This window comes from Candida albicans, chromosome 1, assembly GCF_000182965.3.
Source record: "Candida albicans SC5314 chromosome 1, complete sequence".
NCBI classification, from domain to species: domain Eukaryota; kingdom Fungi; phylum Ascomycota; class Pichiomycetes; order Serinales; family Debaryomycetaceae; genus Candida; species Candida albicans.
Window position 1 is genome coordinate 2160448 of NC_032089.1, and position 12329 is coordinate 2172776.

The window sequence follows — 12329 nt, forward strand, 5'->3', positions numbered from 1 at the left end:
ATGTAACATACTTATTGTTATTTTCTAGAAAAATACACGTTATGCTGTCATTTGCATCTAAGGTCCACAAAAGAGATGAGGTGGCTTCAAACTGTATCAACAGCTGTCATTTTGATGATGCAGTAGCAGATTATCTGCTTCCTCTCCTCAACGCATATGGCGAATTATGATGGCAAATTTAACTGTCATGAATCGTGATATCACCAACCTATACAGATAAGGTTGCTATCTACTGAAACGAATTATTAAATGAAATTAGTGGCGAATAAAGAACAGCACTCTCATAATCTAAAATAAGCGGACGCGCTGGTGTTCCCATTCTTTACTTTCTGTCTCATTGAAAACACGAAAAATGAAATAGTATAAAGAAGACTACACACCAAAAAGTAGTACAAAACAGGACATTCAAAAAAAAACATTTCGTGTTTTGTTTATATGCAGTCACTTTAGTTTAATTTTTCTCCTTCATTGCATATTACGCGTCTCACATTTTTATTTTTTTATTTTTTTTTTAATTTTTTTTTTTAAATTCTCTCCATCAGGAATGGTTTCATATTGTCATTGATTTCATACGTATATATATACTCGCTAGAGTGTGATGAACATGTCATAAATTAATTTTGATAATTTTTGCTTATTTTTATTTAACTTATCTTTTCATTTTATATTATCCGTTTTATTACAAATTTTTTTTTATCCTTTTTCTTACACTTTCTATTTTATTTTACTTTTAGGATTTTACTTTTTGATTACTTTTGAATCTTATAACAAGACATCCTCAATATTAACTGTTCACTGCCGTTGCATTTCATCAAATATTAGATTGAACTTCTACTTTATATTTAAGAGATAAACCAAAGACACTGAAACAACTAAGCGAAAAAAAAATTAATATACCTTTGGATCAAGATGTCTTCTGTCATGGATAAACCTACATCAAGACAACCATTAAGGGACTCCTCTAATTACAAGAATAATTCAGAAACGACACCTTCAAAATCACGAACACAATTATCAGTAGCACTTCCAATTACTCAGAACACACCACCTGAAAGTATATCAGCAATCAGAAGATCCGACGCAAATCTATTTGAGACACCTACAAGATTTTACAATATAGATACTACTTCATTGGTGGGTGACTCTCAACATTTGATGATGCAATCATCCTATTTATCTCCGGCTTTTTCATCGCCAACCCAAAGGCATAGTCAAGAACAAAATTCAGACAAATTAGCTAGCTCGCCTATAAAAAAACCCTCGGAAACCAAAAAACTGAAGTCAAAAGCAAAAACAAATACTTCTCCTCCAAAAGCTAGTAGATCTTTCAACTTGCAATCTGAAGACAAACCTCCTTACTCATATGCAACTTTAATCGGTATTTCCATATTATCTCACCCGGAGAAAAAATTGACGTTGTCTCATATATATCAATGGATATCTGATACTTTCAAATATTATAAGAAGGGAGATGTTGGGTGGCAGAATTCTATAAGGCACAATTTATCTTTGAACAAAGCATTTATCAAGGGTGAGAAATCTAAAGACGGGAAAGGGCATTTTTGGTGTATCAAACCAGGATGTGAGGAGCAATTTTTGAAAAGCAGGAGTGTGAAGAAAAGCTCCTATCAAGAAGTCATGGACCAGATCAACCACGCTTCCAAAATTAATGCTGAGGCAGCAGCAAGAGCTGCAGAAGAAAAAGCGGCTAAAGAGGAAGCTGAGTCAAAGCTGAACAGCATTTATGGTTATACAAACCTTGCATCGTCTCCTAATCGTCCCAAGTTGAAAAGAAAACTAGAAGGTGACGACGATGGTGATGACTTTGAGTACGATGAAGAAGATGATGATGATGATGAAGAAGAAGAAGATGTCACTGTGATTGATCCGCCAATGAAGAGACAGAAAGTAGCAACATTGGGTGAACCTTGGCAGTCAAGCACCCCTGCTAAGTCAAACAGTTCAAACCACACAAGCGGCGCTGCTAATTTGGCTGCGTCCATTAGTGAAAGCAAAATTAATGCAGTGGTCACCACAACACCGAAAACAACGTCAACACCAAGATTTGTCATTGATTCACCTAATAGGCCGATTCTTGCTGGCAAAAATCTTACATATACTTCTTCATTCAGCTGCAGTTCAAATTTTGAATTATCTCCAGTAAGACCACTTGAAACTGGTCCACTTTTGGAACCCTTGACACCTGCAAACAACATTTACCGAAATTTCCAAAATCAACAACAACAACAACAGCTGCTGCATATGTTGCTTCGGGTACGTACACCAAAGTCGACCATCGCAAAAACACCAATTAGAAACATTCGTACCCCGCAAACCAGTTCGATTGTCAAAAAACTTTGGAATTCTCCTTCATATTTAGATGATTTTTATTATAGTCCATTGATCAATAATCTGATCAATCTATTAACAGTGTCATCTAATTCCAAGCTATCGACTATACAGGGAAGTTTTCTGTCGTATGACGATGACGATATGGTTTCAAGAAACTTTGAACATCCTCATGTCCACTCATCGCCAATATTAGGCAGTTCATCAGATCACGGTGTTCTTGCTGATAATAAAGAAAAAAGAAAGAATTTGTTCCAGGATTTAAAAAATGTGGAGAAGAATAGTACATTAAAGGACTGAGTGTCTCTTTTTGTTGCCCATGGTGTTTGTATTTTTGGTTACTGGGTATTGGTTTTTTTGGGAATGGGCAAATCACTTTTAATTAGTGTTCTCTTACTTTTTCCATATTTTTATTCTATTTTTGTTTCATTTCTTGGATTAAGATATTTAATGGTCATTATTATTATTACTTTTTTATAATCTACTTATAGGGAGTTTTTAAGGTTGGTTATTTTTTTTTATTTGTTTGATGAGTAGATTAGTTTTGTATTATTATCATTTGTTTTTTTTTTATATAATTTTCTTCTTTAATAACCAATATACATATATACATATATATATTTACAAGATTAATCACTAGAAGCACAGCCTCGGCAACCACAAGTGATACATTCAATATTCACTTTTTCGGGATCTTTTTCTAATAATTTGGCTTTAGGAACTCTACAAACACAAGTTCCACCACCATTGGTATTGGTAGATATACAATTAATACAACATAACTTTTCATAACCAGGTTTTTTCCATTTAGCAATAAGGTCCTTATTTATATCATTTTGAAGTAATAGCCAGTCGTATAATTCTTTAGATATTCGTTTCGCCACATATGTATCATAAACATATCGAGTGATTTTGTAATTTAATTGATATATTATCCATAATGATGATTGTTTGGATTTGGTTGGGTCAGGATTAGCTTGGGCTGATTTCAATTTGTTACGATACTTTGTCAATGTAGGTTCTATTTTAGAGTACCCTTCAGGCGGTGGACCATTCTTTTTCGGTTTTTTTATCTTTGGCATTGAATGTAAGAGTGTTAAAGGAGTTGTTTGTAAGTGAAGCAGCAAAATACTTTTTTTGACATTTTTTTTTTGCGCATCCTCATTACTTTTTGTCAACCACTTTTGTTAGATAGTGAGTTCTTTATTCAACATGTTTTAAAAAAGACTCTTGAAAATAAGAGAATACTTTGATATCTAACCAGATACTTTACATGCTTTTATAAAGCACATTACAGTGGACAACTGTGATTGATTTAAGTGGGAAAAAAATATTCAAGAAACAAAAAAATAACTTATGACGACAGCAGCAGGATTCGAACCTGCGAGGGCAAAGCCCAACTGATAACGCGAATAAGATTCGAGTCAGACGCCTTAACCGCTCGGCCACACTGTCAAATTTTTTGAATTTTAGGCTCCCAGAATATTATATCGGGAAATTCTTTCTATAGCTTTTAGATAGATGAATGGCAGTAATCTAATATATAAATACCGCTTTTTTAAAGTAATTTAGTATGATATTGGCAAAAGGTTCTTAAGTGGTTAAAGTGGATTGTCTTGAATGCTTTTCCTTTTTCCGTTATAAGTTTAGATAAAATTTGGTGCAAAAATTATTACAAAAAACCACACCAGCATTGAATGATTTTAACTATTTCATCGAGCATCATCACTTGATTTACAATATCTGAGCTAGGTCTACAATAATTCTAGAACTGTTTTAAGACCTAGATTAGGAAAATTGATGCATAAACAAACAGGTTGTATCAATCACCCTTTTCTTGCTTATCAAGTACATATTGTTGCAGCTAATTTGCTCAGTAGTTCATGGGCCCATATTTATCACCAGCTTTTACATTACTCGGAGATATCAAATACTATATAAATTCTGAAAAGACTTAATCGGGGTTTGATTTGTCGGTTTCATTAACAATAAATGTATTACAGTCCTGCAATGCAAAATAATGTTCTCTGTTGGTACAGCGAATTTATTCAACCCCTTAATTTTTCTGTACAAAAGAGTCTCTTACAATAAATAATTCCTTCACTCTATGGTATTAATAAAAAGCTTGTAAAGCAACTTGGGGTAAACATAAAAGATAACTAATGCAAAAAAAGTTGCTAAGAGATATAAGAATAATGGAACATGAATGCGAACTACTATAAAAGAATCATATGTAAACTGAATTGCAATTGCTATATATGTTTGAAATAAGTATGCTTATAACATGGTCAAAAAAAGCATGTATTGTCCAAATATATGCAAAAAAGAAAACAATATACTAATATGTTTCTCGTAACTGAGGGTGCTGTGGTCTGATTATTTCACAATTGTAGAAGGTACTCTTTTATATCCGGTGTAGAACCCTTAGTAGTAGTTGTTTGTATATTCTCTTTATAAGTAAGCTTGATAGTATAGACATTTTTCGCCCACACAGAATCGTTCTCTATATTTCAATAAATATAAAAGTAAGAGGGAGCACTAAAAGTCAATACATAATAACTAGCACTATTAGATAGCATCTTAGGGGATAATAGTAACGTGGTTACCACTTGTTGCTTAGTAGTTGTCTAGTAAACTACTGGTGATCGTTACACCAAGTGTGATCATAAATGCCATTATTAGAACAAAGTTAGCACAAGATTAATGCAACTAAAGTGCATAAGGATATAAGCACAATATAGATACATCTTTTAATCTTACAAAAACAAATATAGGGTATTGTTAGTCCCTTCTGTATTATTTTTTATTATTTTTTTTTGCAACATTTCTAAATACAGTAAATCCTTGAGAGATACTTTGATTTCATTACAGGTCTGCAAGGTTCATTTCTCCTCATTTGATTACAATGAGCTACTTTTCCTCAAAGCTTTCAAGAATGCATAATTATTACTATTGAATCTGCCACTAACTATAGATAAAAGCAATTTTGGAACTTTTGTGAATACAGATGTTCGTATCTCACTGGAGCATTAACCCTATAATGGTAATTTTTATTATCTGCGTCTTTTGTTGTGCCACTTTATAAAAACAGCTAACACTTCAAGGTTGACCCCTTAAAAGAATAAGTTTAAACATATAAATAGCTGTAGAATTAGAGCTTCCAAAAGTCGAGTCAGCATAAGTTCTAATTATCAACAATTTCATAACAGACATGAAAACCCTAGTTGTCTTATGTACTTTATTATCAATAATATTTGCTTCGCCCTTAAGTTTGAAATCACCTCTTGTGGATGACTTCTACAATCCACCTCGAGGTTATGAATCAGCAAAATTAGGAGAAATCTTAAAGTTGAGAAAAACGCCAGGCAAAATAAGCAGTTTGTTTATCCCTGTGGAGGTTAAGAACTCCTGGCAGCTTTTAGTTAGATCCGAAGATTCATTTGGAAATGCAGCAGCAATTGTTACCACTGTTATCGAACCTTTCAACGCCGACCCTTCCAAAGTTGTATCTTATCAAAGTTGGGAAGATGCAGCTAACATTGAATGCTCACCTTCTTACGGTATGCAATTTGGGGCTCCATTGTCATCAGTACAAACCCAAGTGGATATGATTTTCATAGTTCCATTGTTGGATAAAGGTTGTTTTGTTGTTCTTCCAGATTATGAAGGTCCCAAATCTACATTTGGTGTAGGAAGACAATCAGGAAAAGCTACATTGGATTCCATCAAAGCTGTCTTGAAAACTAAAGACTTTTCTGGTATTAATGATGATGCCCAAGTTGCTATGTGGGGGTATTCCGGAGGTACAATAGCTGCTGGCTGGGCTGCTACTTTGCAGCCCAAATATGCACAAGAGTTGAAGAAAAATTTGATTGGTGCAGCTCTTGGTGGGTTTGTCATTAATATTACTGCTACCGCTGAAGCAACCGATGGTACATTGTTTGCTGGATTAATCCCAAACGCACTAAATGGATTAGCCAATGAATTTCCTGATTTTAAAAAGAGAATGTATGAAGTTGTTGAAAAAAGATATGAAGGAGCTTTACAACAGGGGACTCAACACTGTTTAGGAGGGGCTATTCTTCATTTTGCCTTTGATCAGGTTTTCACTGGTGACCATAGATACTTTGAACAGGGTTATGGATTGCTCGAAGAGGAAGTATTCAACCGAACCATTCTGGGGAACAGTTTGTTATACATGGGTCAAGAGTATTTACCGGATATTCCAATATTTGTATATCACGGCTCGTTGGATGGCATTGTTCCAATTCCTGATGTACATGGTGTTTACAAGAATTGGTGTGATTGGGGCATCGACTCATTTGAGTTTGCCGAAGATTCATTGAATGGTTATCTCACCGAGATTGTTGTTGGAGCTCCCGCAGCTATAACATGGTTAGATGCAAGATTTGATGGCCAACCAGTTGTGGAGGGATGCAAGAAAACTACTAGAATCACTGATTTTTCTTATCCAAACATTTCCGATTCAACTAGAAATTTCTTCAAAGGTATTCTTGATTCACTTACTGCCTCACAATTGGGACCTGGTGTCACATCTGATAATGTGACCTTAAGTGGATTAACTGGATTCATGGGGGGACTTTCTAAGTTCAAAAAGTCAGTTTAGAGTGACCATTTTATAGTTCTTTATACTTTGTACTACGACGACAGTCCAGAGATTTTCTAGCCAGCTTTATATTTTAAAATAATACAACATATGATACATACAAAAATACACAAAATTTTTTTTCTACACTGCAAGTATAAGCTTAATGTAAGAATCTTCTCTTTCTATCTCCACCAGCCATTAACTCGCTGTCATCTTCCTGAGATGACCTTTTGATAGTATCCATTAAAGGAGTGCATTTGATTTCACAATTCTGAGTATAAAACTGTTTCAACAAAGCATCATATTCAACACTTGACCAATCGTAAATCGACGGTCTTCTACTTTTGATCATGTTGAATGAATTCAATAAATTGTAGCGATAAGTATCCATCAAGTACGCGATCATAAGGCCCGTCAGCAAATTATCATTCCCATCTTGTGATATAATTAAAACCTCCATCTCTTGATTAATCAGCTTAAATAAATTGATCAACCTAATTAAACTGAAAAATTGCATCATCAAGTTTGCTCCACACAATATAGGTGATGATATCTGGATACGATCAGTTGAGTTCGGTAATTGGTGTATCAATTTGGCAGCATTTGGATTACTTTTATAAAAATAGTTCAAGTAGTTTGCTAATATTCGACTATACTTGCGCGTAAAGTTGGCAGCAAGCTCATCGTGACTCTGAAAGAAAGGATCCAAACTCAAAATCAACACATCAGACGATATTGCTACGTCCCTGTTATTTTCAATCAAGTCGAGGAACGGTAGTGTCGTGCCACAATTAATGATTATCTTGATATTACGCTGAACTAGGAAGTTACTGCCATAATTATCTGTATTGTTTAACAACGCGTTGTGTGGTCCTAACCACACTCTTGGACAAATTTGCTGAGGCGTTTCCGGATTAAAAAACATACACTCATTGAAATGTGTGTTGTGGTTGTGGAAATTTCTGCTTTGTGAATACATTGGTAAAAACTGAACTTTGGTTTAGATTTGTTGTTGTTACGGGGSYTTTGACTATGGTGGTTTTAGTTCTTGCAAACCAAAAAGCTTTGGAATTTTTGATATTTAAATAAAGGGATATTTCCAGATATATGGAAATTCTGACACTTATACGGTACAATTATAGCCTAGATGTGGTGTTATTTTCTTGTTGAATAATTGGTTGTAATTTTAACTTTTTTGTTCAATGCTTTTTGGCTGTAAAAAAAAATGAATGGTGCAGCAATTTTGAGAAATATTTTGGGTATTTTATACTTATTCTTTAAATGGGTTGAGCCAATGGATGAAAAGAATAATAGCTTCCTAAATAATCATATACTTTAAAACAAAAAGAAGAAGACAAATAAAAGAAAGAAAAAAACCAATGGGATACTTTTGTTCAATTAGGGAAAGAAGAACTTTGAAAAGTTTGGGAAAGGAAGGAAGAGAAATTCACTTCTTTAAAAAAGCGGATACAAAAAAAAAAMTAAAAAAAAAAACGAAGAGTGGGAAGAAGCTGAAAAAAAATTCAGACATAAAGAGAGAGAAGAAGACCGCGACAAATTTAATAGTGAGAAACGAACAATGCCACCATAAATACGTATAGAAAATCTTTACACACACTACCATTATAATCAAAAGTAGTGTAGACTGGATAATTTCTTTTTTTTGACTTTCTCCTCCGTTTCTTCGCAAATACTCTCGATGAGGCAATAGTATCAAAGTGCAGAAAAAAATACATATTACATACACAATTGATATTTCGGGTTACTTGTTGGGCGTTTTACAATTTTTCTACATTTGGAAATAATTACCAGCTGAACATGTACTGCACACGACAAAATTTCATTTCCATATATCGGTTCCTCTGACAATCCAATTTCTGGTATTCTAACAATAGCAAGAAGAGGCAGAGATGAAGAAAAAGGTGATAACTCACAATGGTATGATACACGCTGATCATAAATACCGCAAGTTTAAAACTCTAGTGGGCAATCATGTGGCCAGTTAGGCTTTAAATTTTTGATCAACAAAGGATAAGTGTGCATTTTCAAGAACCTTGTATGGATAACAAATTACTTTGCAAATGTGTTTTCAGTAGACATGTCTATCTTGATCGTTATTATTGTACTGGTCCTGCAGAAGACGGTTTTTTTGAGTATTGTGTAGTTCCTATCTATTAATTGTACAACTACAACTAAAGTAGTGCACTTCTGCATAATTGTTGTAGTTTACATTTTTTTTAAGAGCCTACTAGCATAACCACTAGCAGTAATCAATCACCTTGCCAAACTAATGACAGATACCAATATCTCCAAAGAATCGAATGAAATAACGGCAGAAAATGAACATGAAGAGTCAATTGTCAAGGATTTGGATGATGCATCCGTCAATGAGGCAATACCAGCAGCGCAACCAGAGACTGACGAGAAACAACACCATGAAGGAGATCATACTTCCATAGAAGAAGATGGGGACGAGGACGAGGAAGAGGAAGAAGAGGAAGAGCCACCTACTTTAAAATATACTAGATTGAATAAATTACCTGCTAACTTTTTTGTTAAGGACCCAGTCTCCACCAGTACATTTCATGAAACAGTATTTATATTCGCCACACATTCAGGTATTATTCATATTTGTAAACCCAATTTTGAAACAATAAGAACATTCAAAGCTCATAGGGCGTCCGTGCTATCAGTTTTCACAGATGGTACATACTTTGCCACTGCGTCGATGGATGGAACAGTTGTGATAGGATCAATATTAGACGAAAAGGATATCGTGGCCTATGATTTTCAAAGACCTGTACACGCTGTTATATTGGATAGCAACTATTATAAAACACGAAGTTTTATTAGTGGAGGTATGGCTGGCCAGGTGATTTATTCTAGCAAGGGTTGGTTGGGGAAACGATCAGATTTTGTTTTGGAACAGGGTCATGGTCCAATTGTGTCCATCCAATTGATTGATGACTTGGTTATATGGATGAATGATAAGGGGATTAGTGTGTTTCATTTAGCCACAAGACAAATTATATCTGTATTGGAAAAACCTGAAGATTCTCCTCGAAGTGACTTATATTGGCCCCGAATTGCGTTTCCTGACCCAGATAGATTGATCATTGGATGGAGCAATTATATATGGTCTCTTCGAGTGTCATTGAAGACGGCCCAGGATGAAAAAGAGGGAACACCAATCTCATCTGGAATGAGTAAGATCTTACCCTCGACTGCAAGTATTTCATTTAGGGCCGTTCAAGAGAAAAAAGTGGAAGTTGAACATATTTTCAAATTAGACAGTTTAATATCAGGAATTGCAAGTTTCAAAGATGACTTGTGGATGGTATTGGCGTATACGCCCCCAGAAGCTGATGCTGAGACTGGCAAAAAAACATTTTTCAATCCTGACTTGAAGTTAATTAACTCTACTACGGGGGAGGTAGAGCTTGAAGAGGAATTGGGGTTAAAGGAAATTGCCAACTTAGGGTTGAATGATTTTATGTTGGGGACACACATTGAGACAATACCTAAATACTACATTATTAGTGCTAAAGATGGAGTCATAGCTGAAGAATTTCAAATTAGTGATCGTCTTGAATGGTATTTGGATAGAAAAAATTATTTGCAAGCATGGGAAATCAGCCAGCATTTAGTGACACCGACAAAAAGATTGAGCTATGGGATACTTTATGTGGATCTGTTAATTGAAGAAGATAATTGGGAGGAAGCTGCTACATTTTTGCAACGTTTATTGGTAATCAAAAGAGACCCGAATGAAATCAAAAGTATAACACAAATCAGTACAGAATCAAACGAAGAAGATTTGGACAAGGAAATTTTGGATTATTGGGAAACATGGTCAACTATATTCATCAACAGTAATCACGTGCAAGAATTGACGAATATAATACCAAATGTTACAGGGTTGTTACCAACAAGTATATATGATACAATTTTAAGGTTTTGGTTAAAAAAAGACGCTAGCCGATTTAAAACATTGATTGAATTATGGGATCCTCTGTTGTACAATATTTCTGATATTGCTTCGGAACTAGAGCTAGAAGCTAAAGAAAATGAAACACTTGAACGTTCACTTGTGACATTATATGACAAATCTCACAATCCATCAAAAGCTGTACCACATTTAATACATTTGAGGGATCCTAATATAATTGGATACTTATCTACTAATCATATTTTGGTCCCCTTTGTATCAGAATTACCTGTGATGATAGACTTGATGTTTGACAAGGGAGATTTAAAAACGCTACCAGTATCAAAAATTGAAAAGCGATTGCAAGGCGTAATTTCTATTCTTGTAGATCACAGATTAGAAATACCTGCTAAACAAATTGTGAATTTATTTTATGAATCTGGCTTGTCATTTGTCAGCTTTTTCTACTTGGAAAAGTTAGCTGATATTGATAATTTTTTGGTTCAAGGTTTTGGCAATGAACGTGTTAAACTATATGCTGATTACAAACGAGAAAAATTGTTACCGTATTTGACAAAGAACGATGATTATGACATAGATACAGCAATTACGATCTGCGAGACGAACGACTACACCAAAGAGTTAGTATACTTGTTGGGGAAGATTGGTGAGAACAAACAGGCTTTGACATTAGTGATAAATAAACTTGAGGATCCTGTTATGGCCATAGAGTTTGCTAAGCATCAGAATGATAAAGAGACGTGGGATATTTTACTTGACCAATCCATGTCAAAACCAAAATTCATCAAGGCACTTATCGAAAGTTCAGATGAATCATCAAATGCATTTTATGATCCAATAACTATATTACAGAGAATGCCACAGGATTTCAAAATTGAAGGATTGAATGAATCTGTTATTGAATTTTCTAAAAATAACGATTTAAACATGCTATTGAATCAAATAATTTTGAAGATTATATATAAGCAATCACAAGAGACATCAGAAGAATTCAAATCACAAAAATTACGAGGATTTGAGGTTGAAATAGATAAAAAAATCAAAAAGATGATACAGCAATTTCAAACAATTGTGGCTTTTGTTCGAGATGACAATGTGAAAGGTGGTCCGAAAGTGGTTGACATTAAATTAGAGTCTGACCTCACAAGCGATTATTCAATGGTACCATACAGAGATTTGGCGCATAAGTTAGATCACTTGAGAGAAATAGAGGAGAATTATTTCTGAACAAAGTCTCAGCCATACAAAAGTGGCAGTGTATATCATAAATGATGTTGGGTCTGGTTAGCATTTCAAAAATTAGTTTATTTTTTTTTTTAGTGGTGATTATTTTGTAATGAACAGTAAAGTAGCGGTATACTACGACGGTTATAGCTGCAAAATATATAAATAAAAATTAAACAGAATAAAAGTTGTTCTCCA

The 12329-nt window shown here is 34.3% G+C and overlaps 5 protein-coding genes and 1 non-coding gene across 6 annotated transcripts; 3 read left to right on the forward strand and 3 right to left on the reverse strand. All coding sequences in view use genetic code 12, as the record gives it.

Annotated features, from left to right (window-relative positions):
- Positions 1–909: 909 nt before the first annotated feature.
- Positions 910–2649, forward strand: HCM1 (Hcm1p; the record flags this gene model as incomplete). Its single annotated transcript, XM_718445.1, has 1 exon — positions 910–2649. The coding sequence occupies one exon, from the start codon at positions 910–912 to the stop codon at positions 2647–2649; it is 1740 nt and encodes a 579-aa protein (XP_723538.1).
- A 329-nt stretch (positions 2650–2978) lies between these two features.
- Positions 2979–3431, reverse strand: BUD31 (U2 snRNP complex subunit; the record flags this gene model as incomplete). The annotated part of the gene is made up of 1 exon (XM_718447.1): positions 2979–3431. The coding sequence occupies one exon, from the start codon at positions 3429–3431 to the stop codon at positions 2979–2981; it is 453 nt and encodes a 150-aa protein (XP_723540.1).
- Positions 3432–3709: 278 nt separating this feature from the next.
- tS(CGA)1 lies at positions 3710–3804 on the reverse strand. Its single transcript is given in 2 exon segments — positions 3710–3754; positions 3768–3804. It is a non-coding gene; the product is annotated as a tRNA-Ser (tRNA).
- A 1756-nt stretch (positions 3805–5560) lies between these two features.
- On the forward strand, positions 5561–6976 carry LIP3 (Lip3p; the record flags this gene model as incomplete). Its single annotated transcript, XM_718448.2, has 1 exon — positions 5561–6976. One exon carries the CDS (start codon positions 5561–5563, stop codon positions 6974–6976), a length of 1416 nt encoding a protein of 471 aa, XP_723541.2.
- A 142-nt stretch (positions 6977–7118) lies between these two features.
- On the reverse strand, positions 7119–7937 carry CAALFM_C109910CA (uncharacterized protein; the record flags this gene model as incomplete). Its single annotated transcript, XM_718449.2, has 1 exon — positions 7119–7937. The coding sequence occupies one exon, from the start codon at positions 7935–7937 to the stop codon at positions 7119–7121; it is 819 nt and encodes a 272-aa protein (XP_723542.1).
- A 1311-nt stretch (positions 7938–9248) lies between these two features.
- On the forward strand, positions 9249–12134 carry VPS41 (Vps41p; the record flags this gene model as incomplete). The annotated part of the gene is made up of 1 exon (XM_718451.2): positions 9249–12134. One exon carries the CDS (start codon positions 9249–9251, stop codon positions 12132–12134), a length of 2886 nt encoding a protein of 961 aa, XP_723544.2.
- Between the last annotated feature and the right edge of the window lie 195 nt (positions 12135–12329).